This window comes from Anabrus simplex, chromosome 13, assembly GCF_040414725.1.
Source record: "Anabrus simplex isolate iqAnaSimp1 chromosome 13, ASM4041472v1, whole genome shotgun sequence".
Classification (NCBI taxonomy): domain Eukaryota; kingdom Metazoa; phylum Arthropoda; class Insecta; order Orthoptera; family Tettigoniidae; genus Anabrus; species Anabrus simplex.
In genome coordinates, this window is record NC_090277.1 from 36,492,599 (window position 1) to 36,508,361 (window position 15,763).

General features: G+C 38.1%; 1 protein-coding gene across 1 annotated transcript in view; it reads right to left on the bottom strand.

The window, feature by feature from the left end:
• Window positions 1–13,176, bottom strand: part of LOC136884632 (gastrula zinc finger protein XlCGF57.1) — a 131,524-nt gene extending 118,348 nt beyond the window's left edge. Inside the window, exons 1-2 of the mRNA XM_068229979.1 lie at window positions 13,069–13,176; window positions 2,236–2,348 (exon numbers count right to left, since the gene is read on the bottom strand). Of these exons, the coding sequence (XP_068086080.1) occupies window positions 2,236–2,286 (51 nt within the window). The 5' untranslated portion in view covers window positions 2,287–2,348; window positions 13,069–13,176. The remainder of the gene's footprint in view (window positions 1–2,235; window positions 2,349–13,068) is intronic.
• Between the last annotated feature and the right edge of the window lie 2,587 nt (window positions 13,177–15,763).

A 15,763-nucleotide genomic window follows, 5' to 3' on the forward strand; every position in this document is an offset into this window, starting at 1 on the left:
GCACTTTTCCTTTTTGGCCTTTTTGTCTTTTCTAATAATATATTATTATTATTATTATTATTATTATTATTATTATTATTATTATTATTATTATTATTATTTCTTTCAGGTGCCTATTATGGCCAGCTAGATAAGTGATCTTTCAAAGCTTGTCAAGTATATCCAGACCAGTATATACATTTCTACAAGGAGCACCACACTTGGCCAATGGCAGAAGCTGTAGAACAGGACAACGAATAACCACAGAAGAAATGTTGATTGGGCAAATTTTTTAGTAATAATGTGTCACTGCTTAACAGACTTTCGAAACTGCAATTTTGTTATACATTAACTGCCTCTACTAAGATCTTTCTCAAATTTGAGTGTAAAAAAGGACATATTCCTTGACATAAATATGGTATAACTTGAAAATAGTACATAATATGATTTCCATACTTTGTAGTTAAAAACACAGATATATGATGTATAAATGCCCAACAGTAACATTTTTGATCAAACCGTTCCTTTAGCTACAAAACAATTTTTTCTCTCCTGAGATACAGGGTCCAAGCGCGTGGCTATCACATTGAGCATGACTGGGTCTGGAGAAAAAGAACTGCCTAGGACAAAATGTACATCAAAATTGTCCAGACTGAAAGGACACAACCCTCCACACAGATATCTTCCCATCAAATTACATTTCATTTGCCAAATTTTTGCAAAGGAGCATGCTCATAATTTCAATGTTCCAACAAGGTGGCTTTCCATCATACCAATGAATAGAAGTTGTACTGCAAAATGGATGAGTAACTCTCAGGATGCTGGATTGGACTGAGTACGACCTGGTAGTGTTTGTATATCCTTCAAGGTTTCATAATTTTTTGTATTGCGAGGACATATTTAAGGCATTCTCTAAAAAACACTACTGGGTTCTTACCATTGTAAGGACACTACCTTCAAAAATTGCTCCAACTCCTCCATCCAGGAGTGCTGTCAGCATTGCCAACTAACTATGATATTTCTGAGCAAGCCTCAGGCTGATCAACTAGAAGAGTACGAATAATCATTATCCTCCTGCCATAAATCTCTCTAAACGTTGTTTTTCAGTGGCTTCAACAGCTGCCCAACATTTTGATTTTTTTTTTTTCATTAAAATAAATCACAAAACTCAACAGGATTGCTCAGAGTTAGCTTAATGTAGCTCTGACTTTGGAGGTGGCTGTAGATCTTCCGGCTGCCAGTACAAACTTTCAAATCATGAAGTAAACAAATTTATAAATAATTTATTGATTTTAAGAAACAGGAGAAAATAGAGTGGAAATAGATGCAGTAAAACATGAGAAATTGTACAAAAACAACTAAAAACATGAAAATCTCACAAAAAAAATTTCTCTCCATGACAACACAGGCCCATAATTCAACTAATTGGGAAAACCAATTATATAAATTTACCATCAACCTCATAAAATTTAGTGAATCAAGAGTTAAAGGTGAGCAAATATCAATAAATAGACAACTCCCCATATCAACACCAATATAACGCATGGCCAGTGAGAAAAGTAGCAGTACATCAGTTGGTTCCAAAAAAGATAATATAGAATGATAAATAATGCAATAGGGAATTCATTCCTCCTGCCTCATGATTTTAGGGGAAAAGAGCGTGACCAATTACTGTCAAAAATTTGTAATGACACTGTCAGTAATTTTACCTAATGGAGAACAAGATGTCCATGGCATTGGATGGATCCTGAATCAGCACTTAGTTTCAGGTAATGATATCTCAAAGTCACTGGGAATCTTACCAGGGCCCTGTAGGTAAGATGAGGACACTCATTCTCTAAAGCATAGGGCCTGCTCAGTTAATTTACACTGAAAATAATTAGTGTCAGGTAATCAATCTTTATACTAACTATGCATGGGGAAAAACCATAAATCCAAGGTTCTAATGTCAAACACTACCCACCATTTCCAATAATAATGAAGACATGCAGCTCGCCATCATCACACATCTTATGACCATTTACATCTACAATGTACAGCATACGGTACCTACCAGACTACCGCCTAGATGTCGTGCAATGAAACATCTGACAAAGTAGCTTTTAAAATTTGGAGTGTTTATGCCCCTTGTTATGAAACAAACATTATTCCATATGAAATATTTCATAAGTTATAGATCTGTAATTTTTTTTGGAATATCATAATTTTGATCACTATAAAGTAATCAGGAATGATACTTACGAACGATCTACTTACTGTGCCTTCATGCCAGACAGGTTCCTCCTTGATCTCTATTTTCTGGTCCATTTCACACAGCAACAGATGTCTTTATATGAAAATGAGCCCAAAATTACTTCCACTAACTTTAACTGAAAAAAAAACGCAAGGAAATATATAATTATTATCAGGGCCATCATTTATAGACCAACAAAGTAACCAAGCAGGTGTGCAGTTCTCCATTATTGTCAACACTTTTATCACAGCCACACAGCTCAGACTTCCACAGAAATCAAATCACAGAGACAAGGTTTTCATTCCAAACATCCCACATGCAGCGGCTGGGACTGAACCATGGGCACCTTGGTGAGAAGACAATGACAATGCCACTACACTATCAGTGGCCCACTTAGGTCTGTAGGCTAGACTGATAAAGATCTCCATGTCACTATAAACTACGCTAACCTGCAGGTCTGTAGATTAGTTTAACACACATCTCCAATATGCACCATCTGATTCCCAGTGAACTAAGTATCTCTGGGCCTAGGATGCTGAAAGTGAAATCTGTCTGCAGCTGAACAAGGGTAGAAAATCTCCATGATGAGGAAATTAGATGGAAGAACATGGATATGATTAGCAAAAATAGATAGTAAGCAGGTTAAGGATATAGAAAGTATACAGGTAGCATACAGGGATGCTGTGGTAGAAATAGGAAGAGAGTGCCTAGGAACAAGTGCATGTAAAAATGGGAAAAAGTGAACATGGTGGTGGAGTGATGAAGTGAGAGCAGCTTGTAAGCTTTAAAATAAGGCTTATCAGAAATGGTTCCAAACAAGAACCGATGAAGACAAGGATTTGTGCATAGATGAATGAAACTAAGTGATACAAATAGTTGCTGGTTCCAAGAAGAAATTGTAAGAAATTTTGGTAATAAACTGGAAAGCCTAGGTCAAACAACAGGAGAACCTATCCGGACAGTAATAAAAAACCTTGAAAGTGAGGAGATAAAGGAAATGAATGGTATTTTGAATAAATCAGGTGAACTAATAATAGATCCGAGGGAATCACAGGAGTTGGAAGGAATTTTTAAAAGCCTTTCAACATAAAAGGAAATCATCCTGGTGACTTCACGAACAACCAAGCTTCTCGGGAGAGGACAATTGTGTTTGAGGATGTAGAAAGGATGGTAAATAAACTCCATTGTCATAAAGCTGCAGGAGTAGAAGGAAATAAATCTGAAATGGTGAAATATAGCGGGAAGCCAGAGATAAAATAACTTCATACAGTAATAAGATTAGCATGGAGTGTTAATAATTTATCTTCTGATTGGAAAAAAGCAGTAACTGTGCCTACCTATAAGTAAGGGAACAGGAAACCTTATAAAACTACCGAGGTATCGAACTAATCATTATACCAGGCAATGTCATCACCAGCATTTTGAAATGAAGGGTGCAATCACTAGTTGACAGTATGTTGGATGAAAACCAGTGTGGTTACAGAGCACAGAGGGGCTATCAGGATCAGATTTTAAGTGTGTGTCAGTATGAAAAATGCTACAAGAAGAACAGACAGTAATATTTATGTTCTTTAAGAAAGCAAGTAACAGAATACTATTGGAAAAATGTTCAGCATACTGGCAGACAATGTGATTAAGGGTAGATTATTAAAAGCAATCAAAGCTATTTACTGTACGTTGACAGTTCTGCTGCAGTGAGAATTGATGGTCAAATAAATTCCCAGTTAATGTACTTACAGTAGTAAGACAAATCTGTTACCATAAGCTATAAACTTAATGTTGATCTGTATTGTTCTGTGTTGAATTGCAATTGGTAGCAACCCCTCCTTGAAAGCCCCATGATTCCCCTTTAAATACCTTATACGTCATGCGGAAGATATTTCATGATGATAATAATTTAGCTACTGTTTCAAGAAATTTAAATTGACACAATATAGGCAGCCTATGTATCAATTTCAAAATACTGTTTTACTCCACCAGTTTCCTGCTTACAAAATGCAACTAAGCTTTTTCATGGTTTCACGTCATGGCGGTGCTGCGGTGCTGCAGTCTAGCGGTAGCGAGTCGGTCACTTAACTGGAGACTCGGATTTGATTACTGGTCAGGTCAAAGATTTTTATCTGAATGTAAGAGCTGGTTCAAAGTCCACTCAGCCTACATGAGAACAACTGAAGAGCTATCTAAAGGCGAGATAACACCACAGTCTAAAGAATAATGTCTGAGGAATTTCTCATGCTGAATATGTATCTTCTCATAACCTGAAGGTTCAGGGTTGGGCAGCAGACACTTGATAGGCCAAGAACAAACAGGGCTAAAGCACCGTAGTTATTGTTTCAATAGTCACACTGTTTTATTGGATGCAAGGATATTTTGAAAGCACAAAATTAGGGCTCTATTCACAATTTTCATATTTATTACCTTTCTTTTTTATTTATCCCCCTGCCAACTCAGCATTTAATAGTTCACAATATTTGTGGCATATATGACTCAGTGTGGAATTCTCTCTGTAGTACATATTTAGAAATTCAGACCATACATTTGTATTATCATAATCAAACTAAGCAAAATCTTGGCAATTTCTCCTTCATTGCGACTTCAGTGAAATGGAAAAGATGCAAAAGATCGAGCAGCATCAGAAGATGTTCACACAACTGTGGTGTCAGTTGAGAGTGTGAGATATACACATGAGGCGGAAAGAGACACATCTTGTTAGCGGACAACAAACTTTATTCATCTTCATAGCAAGATCTATCTCACCAGTGACTTCAGTCTTAATCCTCCTTTGAGATATGTCTCGCAAGATGCACCTCAGTTTTACTCATATAACCCAATAGATCGATCTGGAACTGTAGTGGCGAGTTATTTAGTGGATTATGGGTTCAGTTATTGTGCATTTCCTGAGCAAATTGAGGGAAAGACTTCCTTTACTCTGGCAAAATCGAGTAGAATACTTAGTTAATATACCACATACAGAGAACTTTACGTGACTAAAGGAAAAAAAACCATGCAAAATTGATATGTGTATCACACAAGATTAAAAACTGGACAATTCACATAATGGATATTAACTACCTAAGTTATATAACCACATGATGCGGTGTTACAGTAAAATGCTGAAGGAGAGAAGGGTGGAAATTATCACAAATGGTGAGATAATGAATCAAACTGGTAAGAGGCAAACAATTTGGTGAAATTGTTAAGAAGAAAGTATAGAATTTTATGACACATTTTAGAGTAGATTTAGAAAGCAGTGGTTCAGTAGTGGCTCTTGCTGATTTATGCTGGTGGTTCTGCTCCATGATTCTTAATTTACTAGATCTCTTTGTATTGAATAGGTGGATATTAAAAATAACACCTGTAATATACTTTGTAATTAAGTGGTATGATCCAATCCCTCAGTGCAGAGATGGTGTGGAATGACAATAGTAGACGAATAAGTTTGAATGGCATCCTTAAAAGTAGGTAATAATAATAATGTTATTTGTTTTACGTCCCACTAACTACTCTTTTACGGTTTTCGGAGACGCCGAGGTGCCGGAATTTAGTCCCGCAGGAGTTCTTTTACGTGCCAGTAAATCTACCGACACGAGGCTGACGTATTTGAGCACCTTCAAATACCACCGGACTGAGCCAGGATCGAACCTGCCAAGTTGGGGTCAAAAGGCCAGCGCCTTCACAATATGAAGATAAAGTTGGAATTCAAGAGGACAAATTGAGGGAAATATTCATTTATAGGAAGGGGAGTTAGGGATTGGAATAACTTACCAAGTTATATGTTCAATAAATTTCCATTTTGTTTGAAATCAATTAAGAAAAGGCTGGGAAAACAACAGATAGGGAATCTGCCACCTGGGCGACTGCCCTAAATGCAGATCAGTATTGACTGATTGATGAAAGGCTGCATCAAACCAGTCTACGGACTGATGACACAAACAACGACAATTAAAACCTTCAAGAAAACCTTTAAGCATGATAAGTGTTATATTCCCACAACTTTTTCCTAAATAATATGTAATATATCTGAAAGAGATATTTTGGTTATTAGGTTATGTCTAGAACATCTAGTTTAGCACGTTCAATGCTGAGGGACCGGATCTGGCCCCTAGCGCGCTTCCCGCCAGTGCGCGAGACCCGGATCCTACCCGCGTTGCCATGCCATTTCTCAGCAGTCAGTGTGAGCTCAGCTCTTGACGAAAACACATTGTATGTCATACGCACCTTGAGTAGTAGTGGCGTGATATATTTTCGCTCGTCGTTCACACCTTTTGCTGATTTTTTTACAATTGTGGCAGTAGTAGACCTATATGTTGTAATTTTGAATTATATTTAAATTGTTTTTATCGTGAGTATGTGATGGCTCATTGTCGTGGCAGTGATGAGAGTTTACGAGTGAAGAAAGTGCTGATTCTGAAACAGAAAGTTCGGAAAGTGAGGACGAACCGGAACTCAACCCAACCTGGTCAAATCGAACATTCGGCTTGAAGAATATACAATTTAGCAAAGAAAACAAACTGCTAATGCTGATACCGGGAGAAAACAAGCCAACTGACCGGTTTTTATTGTTGCTTGATAAAAAATTTTTTGGAATTTGTTTGTCATGAGACAAACAATTATGCGCTAAGAGTTATTTTGTGGGCCAAGCACAAAGGAGAAATTGCGCATTGCGAGATGGAATGATGTCGATATCAATGAACTGAAGACATTTTTGGGTTTGCTGATTCATACAGGAACATTGTGAATGAGCAGGCTCCAAGATTATTGGAAAACTCACAGGCTTTTCAATGTTCCTGCATTTCGACAGTATATGAGCCGGGATCGTTTTCTATTTATATTATGATGCCTACACTTTTCCTCGGCTAGACCTATCAATAATCCCAAACCCCAGTCATTAGACAGGCTGGAATAGGTGAGAAAAATTATAGAGTTTTTCAACAATAAAATGTCTAGCATTTATTATCCTTCACTGGAACTGTCCATTGATGAAGCTATGGTACTTTGGCGCTGTCACTTGATATTCTAGCAGTATATAAACGGGAAAGGGCATAAGTATTGCATAAAACGTTATGCTCTAAATGAACCTGACGGCCTCACTTTCAAATTTATTGTTTATGGCGGAGCCAACGACCAGTTGTCTGGGAAAGGACACTCTACAAAAGTGGTCATGCATCCTTTAGAGCAACATCTGAATAATGGCCATGCCGTGTTCATGGAAAATTATTATAATAGTTTTGCCCCAGCATCTAAGCTGCTGTCAGAAAACAAATCAAGTACAGGAACGCTCCGAGATGATCGGCAGCACAACCCTACACTTATGAAGACAGCAATACTGCCTAAAGTTGGAATTTCACCGAAGGAATTATGGTGGGCAAATGGAGGGACAAGCGACTGGTACAGTACATTTCCTCATAATTCGAGAATACAATGGTCACTGTCACAAATAAAGAGGCGAAGAAAAAGAAAAACCTTTGCCAACATTGCAATATAATGCACACGTGAAAGGGACGGATCGGTGTGACCAACTCAAGGCGTACTATCCTTTTGAAAGGAAAACCCTTCGCTGGTACAAAAAAAATTTCTCCACATCATTCAACTGATGATCATCAATGCTTTCCACTTATACAATATGCACAATACCAGGCTTGGAAATCCAAAAATGGTTTTATACGACTATCGCCTACAAATAGTGGAATCACTTCTGCCACCCCGTCAAGCAGAGCTAGTGCGCACTCCTCTGAGAAAGAACAACTTACATCGGTTGGTGAAAAATGTCGTTCTCTATGTGCGATTTTTTATTTTTCGAAATAAAAATATCACATGAGAACATGTTTATGTATTTCTAAACAACTTTATTGTCACTACGAAACTTATCCTAGTTTCGTCAATCTCTCTTCTTTTCTAAACACTATCGGCCTAACATTTTTCTTCCTCGTGATGAAAACAAACGCACTCTAAAACAATCTACAAAGAAAACAGACATGTTTCACACCAGAGACCTAATGGTGCTGTTTCTGGACGCCATATTGGAAGTCTGTGTGTCCGTACATCCGTTGTTATGTTAAGCAGGATAAGCATATATACGTTATACGTCCAGGGACACGAAACAAGAATATATTAACGTAATATTTTGGGCTCATCACAAAACTTCAAAATGCGATTATTGAAGGTTTTATCATAATTAGGATATCTGCCCTACGACAATTATCCCCCTAAAATCTTCAATACTCATCCCGGACCTTCCCTTCTCCAGGTCCAAAATTACATCTAGGCATCTTGATATCTATGTCTTCAGCTATTCCATCCTCCAGGACAGGCATCGGTGCATGTTGATCCTCTCCGGAGTCCGTACTCCTCCGGGACCCCCCTAGAGAGTGCCCACTCCCTAATCTCTCCGCTCTCCTGTAGGGGTCGAGGTAACACCTTCTCCTTGAAAAACCTCACTGTCATTTCAGCCGTCTTTTTTTCTTTTTCTTGGAAGATTCGCCTGTTGTATCTTCTGAGCTTTTCTCACCATCCTTCTCGCTTTTTTTCTTATTTTCAGCTGTTTTACTATCTGACTGATCCTTCAATCCGGATGCCTTTTTGGCCCTTGCTTCTTTTTCAGCCTTTTTCTTGCCAACTTTTTTTTGATGAAGTCTCTCAGCCTCTTTTCTAAGAAATCTATCTTAACGATAACGTACATCTCACCCTACGTGTGACCTTGACTGATAATGGATGGTTAGAACTCTCTCTTGTTCATACCATGAAAAGTAGGTACGACACAAATCACCTTTTGGGCATATTCAGCACCTATGGTTTCAGTTTTGGCTTTAGATTTGATTTCCTTCTCTTCTTCTCCCCCGGCTTTCATTTCAGCTTTCTCATCTCCTCCGCTTTCTCCTTCCTCACCATCAACAGAACATACTGAATCAAGAATCATAAAGTTGATAAGGTTGAGCTCCTTTTCATCATCCTTTCCACCACTCTCTTCATCGTCACTCTTGGATTTGTCAGCCAAGAGAGCCTTGAACTTAATGTGATCCAAGGAACACAGATGAAGTTCATAAGGCATTATTGTATTGAATCTTTGTTTACACACCCGGCAATATGGATTTAAGAATTTTACCATATTATCATGATCCTCGTAAGTCATGTGTGTTGATTTGGGCTGCTTGTAATTGAGCTTACAAATGGCACAGAACTTCATTCTACCAGACAGTGTATGCCGGAACTCTTCAGTTTCCTCTAGAATGCATTGCTTTTGATGTTGATTTATACACATTCGCTGCAAAATCTGCTGATGTAATAATGATTGTTTCCTCATATTATTTATGTGTTTAGATGAACAAAGGTGCATTCTGTACTCCTGTACTGTGTCACATCCGATTCAGCAATGAGGACAGAACAGATCATTCACAGGTTTCTATCGTTGACCTTCTTCAGTTGTAGAATGAGCATCAAAATCTTGATCCTTTGCATTGCGAGCCTCTGAAATGGTTTTCTCTTCACCTTTCTTCTTCTTGACTTTGTTTTCTAAGGTGTGCATTTGCTTTTGTCATTAATTTTTTAAATATCCTCTTTCAGATCTTTAATCCAGGAATCGATTTGGCCTTTTATCTCTTGAGACTGGGCCTCGATTTTTCCTTCGAGTTTTTCAGATTGTGTCCCGATCAAAGTAGTTAATTGCGTAAGTATAAGGGCCTTTTCACACGATCCACTGCTTTCCATGCCACTCCACTCCACCAGAGGTGTAGAGAAAGGCCGGTAGCCTTCACACGAGACACTTCGTGTGGCGCAACCTCCGTCCACTCTCGTCAACAGCAGGCTGCTGTCAACCGGCCTGAAGTGTCTTCCATTCTGAGCGACCGGAAGCTCACTGAATCACATTAGCTCGTTCAGACGGTCAACATAATATGAGCTACAAGTTTGAAGATTTTGTTTCAAAATGTCGGTTCAATTCATAGATACTGAAAAGTTAATAATGGAAATACAAAATCGTCTTTGTCAGTGGGATTAACGAACGACAGACTATTCAAATAAAATATAAGGCTTCAATTGTTGAATGAAGTTTCCCATGAAGTGATTCCACTTTTTGCCGAACTGGACAACTCCAAAGAGAGAGAAGTTGATAACTACAGTAATAGGCTATATGTGTTATATATTAACTATTTATTTGATATTACAATAACATGGGTCATTGAAAAATAATTAATCAAGGTTTTTTATCAGTCTTCATTTCAAAAGAATTGTTTCCAATTACATTACATAATAATATTTTCTTATTCGGACCGAACGCGATAGCTGCAGTCGCTTATGTGCGGCCATTATCCAATATGCGGGAAATAGTGGGTTCGAACCCAACTGTCGACAGTCCTGAAGACAGTTTTCCGTGGGTTCCCATTTTCACACCAGGCAAATGCTGGGGCTGTACCTTAATTAAGGCCACGGCCGCTTCCTTCCCACTCCTAGCTCTTTCCTGTCCCATCGTCGCCATAAGACCTATGTGTACCGATGCGACGTACAGCATCTTGTAAAAAAAAATCTCATTCGTGAGAACTACCCGTGTTTTACTTACAGAAAGTAGGTGTAGGTAGCAAGGCCATACTGGTAGCTCACTAAGTCAGTCGTTCAAACGGTCAACATTGTGTGCGTCACAAGTTTGAAGTTTTTGTTTCAAAATATTGGCGGAATACATTTTCTCATGTTGGTGTCCTGACGCTGTAAACTTGCTTCAAGGATTAACAATTCAAACAAATTCCCACTCATACGAAAGTAATTAAGGAACATTTTTAGATCACCGGTACGTTCATCTAGAAGAACGATGAGCTCCTCGTTCTATGTGATATGAATTCAATGGATGGACCACAACCTTCTTTTCGTAAGAATAAAAATCCCAAGGATAACGTGCGCGTCCATGGACCAGATTCAAACCGAAACGCAAAATATATGGTGGGGACGAGATGTTGCAGGCAAGTTGACGGAAGTGTCTGAGAAGTGGAGTGGCGTGGCGTGGAAAGCAAGTGGACCGTGTGAAAGGGCCCTAATGCCTCCCCGGTCGCTGGCTTCCTTCTCCGAGATGACTTCAAAATCGAAACTGCCCGGGTCTTCCTCGTTTCCTATCAGATCCTGACGCAGCCTCTCTTGTAGTTCCGCCTTGCTCCCAGCCGTCAGTAACACTCGGCATGCCAGTGCCTTTCGTAAAATCACTACGGTCATTTTATGAATCTTCATTGTTAAGTTTCGAAACGTCCTGTCACGGTCGCCAATTTGTCATTCTCTATACGCGAATTTTTATTTTACGAAAGAAAAATATCACACAAGAACATGTTTACGTACCTTTCTAAACAACTTTATTGTTACTACGAAACTTATCCTAGTCTCGTCAATCTCTCTTCTTTTCTAAACACCACCAGCTTAACATTTTTATTCCTCGCGATCTAAATAATCGCTCTCTAAAACATTCTGCAAAGAAAATATACATGTTTCACACCAGGGACCTAATGATGCTGTTTCTTGACGCCATATTGGAAGTCTGTGTGTCCGTACGACCGTTGCTATGTTAAGCAGCACAAGCATATGCACGTTATACGTCCAGGGACACGAAACATAAATATATTAACATAATACTTTCGGCTCATCGTAAAACTTCAAAATACGATTATTGAAGGTTTTATCATAATTAGGATATCTGTCCTACGACAAAAATGATGAGCGAGACTCCAAAGGAGGAACCAAACGGAAAAAGTGCAAGGTCTGCTATAAAGCAGGAAGTAAATATCAGTCAACGTTTGTCTGCTCTGGCTATCCAGATTTGCCGGGGCTTTGCCCGGTTGGCTGCTTTGACAAGTACCACAAAGACATTTAAGTGGACCAAACAGTGGATGGCGGGTGGAGCTGTAAATTATTGTACATCGTGAAAACAACATTAAGTTAAATGTGGTTTTTACAATTTTCCAATTTATAACAGGTCATAAACAGTAATTATTATAATATATTTCATTATAACATAGGATTTTCAACAGAATAGTGATGAGAAGTGTAGCGCACAGTGCTGAGGGGCCAAATCCTTATAGGCATATGTTACGATTTTTTACAACATATGTTAAGTTTTATATAAATTTTCATTTTCAGTTTTCGGGGGTGGGAATGTGTAATCTGCATAGCAGCGAACGTGTTAGGCTATACACATTGCGGTACAAAGTCAACTACACCGCCGAGGAAATGTAACGCACTACCTCATGTAATACGTCGACATTTTGAGTTAAATCAAAATTCCTGCAAATGGTAGCGGAGGTTTACGGTGTAAGGTTACAGAAAAAGTAAAAAAAAATCACCACAGTTCCGTGATGAAACGAATCATACATAATAAACAGAATGATGGGAGTAAAACTGCTTGATGTATGGCGATACGTACAAAAAACTCAATATTAAACAACAAAGCTACCACTTCGAAACCGAACCGGATATAGGTAATTATCTTACTTGGAAATTTAAAACTATTACGCTACCCTTGGGCCATTCAATAAAAACCGTCGGTACTAATCGCTTCTAGCAGTAATAATACCCAGTAAGAAACTGGGCAATAATAAAGAAAACAGCTATTTGAGTACCAAAGTAAAGCATCTCTGGAGTACAAGTCACAGCATAAACAATTTGTAACGACAAGTTAACCAATGGAAATAAATATTCTACACGAGGAGAAACAGACTTATGGTAATGCATGCAAAATTTCGCTTGAGATAAAAGATCTGCACTGTTAGTTTTGGGGGAAAAGCGCTGAATTGTTTACACACATGAAGCCTATAAAACATCGCACTGCTAACAGTGTTCGAACATTTATTGCACTATAATTACCGAACGCGTATTTATTTTCAGCTTACCGATCGACAAGTATGAAGAAATACTTCCAATGTATTCTAGGTTACCTGAAGTTCTAATAAACAACTGTTTAAATTCTCGGTCACGGTGTATGGCGGACGCAATCGACAAGACCTATTTTCACGGAGGAAGTACGTCATAACGTACGGTACACGGTACTATATTATACAAAAACTTGACAGGAGCAAGATAAAACCGAGCCAACTTTTGTCGCTGAAATCGCAGTTCAAAAAAATCAAATCAAAATCTCTTTATTTGCAAATGAGGTGTTTACCTCGGTGGCAAATGGTACACTAAAATACATTATTGTCAAGCACTAAATTTTAAATTAACAAGAGAATAAAATTTTCCTATAATACAATATCATATAATTTACGCTAACGATTTTTTCTATTAAACACACAGCTCATCCTTAATAAATTTACATTGTTTACAAAATTCTACTTATAATATCTCCTGTACTACATACAAATATAGTCATCTGATATACAGTATCGGAATTACTTCAAATGATACTGTACAACTGGTATAAGATTAAAATTTACATTGCATTTATTTACTTTTTCTTTTCTTTACCCATTCTGGAACCTAAGTAGCATAACGACCTGCTGCGTCTTAACCAGAGCCCCTTTTACCACCACTTTTCAGAGTTCCTGAAGGGCCTTCACAGCTACCGTAGCGGTCCCAGGGCCCTCGAAGTCCCCACTGTACTTCACCCCTACAGGCAGTCCCCTACTTTGGCTGTCCAAACTCCTTAGACCAGGGGATGGAATTAATTTATTTACACACATTTTTAATTTACAATAACCTGCACTGGTCGAATGCCCTGTAACACTTCATTTATTTTCTCTGTCGCTGTTTATTCTCTTTTTGAATATCTGTACAGATTTTGGAAAAGGATCAAACACTACCCCTGGTAAACTGTTCCACTCCTTCACACCTTTCCCAATGAATGGAAATTTACCCCAATCGCTTCTGCTAAAATTCCTTCTAATTTTATATTTGTGGTCAGTCCTGCCGATATAATTATTTTCCAACTGAAGCCTCTCACGGATATCTCTCCATGCTGCTTCTCCTGTATAGGCTCTATATAAACCTATAAGTCTAGTTTTCTCCCTTCTCTTACTTAAAGTTTCCCACCCTAGTTCCTTTAACATTTCTGATACACTACTCTTTCTCCTGAAATCCCCTGTTACAAATCTTGCTGCTTTCCTCTGCACACTATCTATTTCTCTTATTAGGTATTCTTGGTGAGGATCCCAAACACTGTTTGCATATTCCAATAATGGACGAACCATACTTAAGTAACTTTTCTCTTTTAATTCTTTGTTGCATCCTTTAAGTAGCCTCATTATGACATGTAACAATCTGTATGCTTTCCCAACAATGTCATCCACATGACCCTTCCAATGCAAATTACTTTCAAATCTTACACCTAAGTATTTGCACTTGCCATCTTTTGGGATAACTACCCCATCCAAAGTATATTCAAATTCAGTTTTAAAACTCCTGTTTGTAAATGTTGAAACAGTTGATTTGCCTCCATTAACTTTCATGTTATTCTCTTCAACCCATTGTTGGATACTCTCAAGGTCCCTTTGTAATTCTGAACAATCCTCAATGGTATTTATTTCCCTGTAAACAATTATGTCATCTGCATACAATCTTATTTTTGATGTTATATTGTTCCCTAAATCATTTACGTATATTAAGAAAAGTAACGGACCGATTATACTACCCTGTGCAATTCCCTTCCAAACTTTCTCTTCCTGCGATATGTTAATTCCTACTTTGACTTTCTGAACCCTTCAATTTAGAAATGTTTTTACCCAACGTGTAACCCTTACGTCCAATCCTATTCCCTCCAATTTTTTTAAATAATATTCCATGTTCCACTCTATCAAAGGCTTTGGAAAGATCTATGGCTATGCAATCTAACTGGCCTCCTGAATCCAATTGATCTGATATGTCCTGCTGAAATCCCACCAGTTGTGCCTCACAAGAATATTTCTTTCTAAATCCATACTGGCTCCTCATGAACCAATTTTTATCATCACATATCCCTATGATGTACTTTGATATTAAACTCTCCAGTATTTTACAAACTATACTGGTCAGGCTGATTGGTCTGTAGTTCTCTGGTTTCCTTTTATCACCCTTTCCTTTATAAATTGGTATTATTATAGATTCCTTCCATTCCTTTGGTATTACACTATTATTTATGACATAGTCAAAGAGAAATTTTAAATAAGGCACTATGTACCACCCCATTGTCTTTATCACCTCCCCAGTAATTTGATCACTTGCTGCTGCTTTTCCTTGCTGAAGCAGTTGGATTTCTCTGAAAATATCTTCATTTGTGAACGAGAAGCTTCTTGTTTCCCTCTGTGTCTGTCCCTCTGTAACTTCTGTTTCGGTGTCCAACTCCTGACAATCATCTACTGAATCTCTAAATTCCCTACTAAAGAGGTTTGCTTTCTCAGTATCTGTTAAATAGTGTTCACCCCCTTCTCCCACCATTATAGGTATTTGGATTCCATTTCCTTTTTGATTCCTGATATATGAATACAGCTTTTTCCATTTCCCTTTGTGGTCATTACGCTTTTGAAGAATGCCATTCATATAATTCTCTTTTGCTTCCTTTTTTACTCTATTCAGTTCCCTCATTAGCTGTTTTCTACTTTCTCTACTCTCCCT